At 47.9% G+C, this 907-nt stretch overlaps 1 protein-coding gene across 1 annotated transcript in view; it reads right to left on the minus strand.

Annotated features, from left to right (window-relative positions):
- The window catches only part of SLC25A43 (solute carrier family 25, member 43), a 63867-nt gene that overhangs the window by 10967 nt on the left and 51993 nt on the right, over positions 1–907 (minus strand). The window contains exon 5 of the mRNA XM_008571238.1: positions 4–117. Coding sequence (XP_008569460.1) covers positions 4–117 — 114 coding nt within the window. The remainder of the gene's footprint in view (positions 1–3; positions 118–907) is intronic.

Below are 907 nucleotides of genomic sequence, written 5' to 3' on the forward strand. Positions count from 1 at the left end.
TACCCCATTCCAGAGCCCCAGTACCCCTTGGGTCTTCACTATCTTCTGGAAGCAGTCCATGGCTCCTGAAAAATGGACATCCACTCCTCCATGGTGGGGAAGATAGGGGCTCTGAGCCTGTCAGGAAACAGAAAGTGGGATGAGGTGATTTAAACACCAGGAAATAAATGTCCTAGTCAGAGTAGCCAGGGTCTCAAGTCTGGACTCTGGATGCTATGCGCCTGGCCAAGATGATGGCAAAGAACAGCTACCGCAGGGTTCTTTTTGTTCCAGGGGCTTAGAATGAATAGTAACATGTAATAAAATCACGATACCCTGTTCACATATTTGTGGTTTATTTTGCTTGGAAGGAAGCAGACATTTGGGGCAGACTCAATTTCATACTTACATTCACTACCAACCTATGCCCTTTGGACATGATAAACACACTCCCATGCCCTTAACACCCATGCTCCTGCCCTGCTTCTTTGTTTTAACTGAGCCCTCCCCTGTGAAGCTCCCAAATGTGGGCTGCTCATTTCCCTACAGCACAGATGTCACAGGGTGGAGAGCAGAGTGATGGCATTCTTCTAGCTCCCTGTTGCTATTCTCACACTGACTCCTTAACTCTCAGGCCAAAAGTGCCCATCTGGGGCTCATGTCACTGAACCACACTCCTTGTCCTGCTTTTATCTATTGACCTCCTGGCCACTCATCTACATTCATTGAAGTCTGTGACACCTGGTGGCTCAGCCTCTCCCAGACTCACCACCATCTTAGGTAATTTGGCATCTATAATGACAACCCATCCCATACCAAGTTTCTGGACCTTTTTTTTTTTTTTTAAAGATGAGCAGTAAGGGTATCTCAACCCTTGGCTTGGTGTTGTCTGCACCACACTCAGCCAGTGAGCCAACCGGCCATCCCT

The sequence above is a fragment of the Galeopterus variegatus genome, unplaced genomic scaffold (genome assembly GCF_000696425.1).
Source record: "Galeopterus variegatus unplaced genomic scaffold, G_variegatus-3.0.2 Scaffold669, whole genome shotgun sequence".
Taxonomy (NCBI): Eukaryota; Metazoa; Chordata; class Mammalia; order Dermoptera; family Cynocephalidae; genus Galeopterus; species Galeopterus variegatus.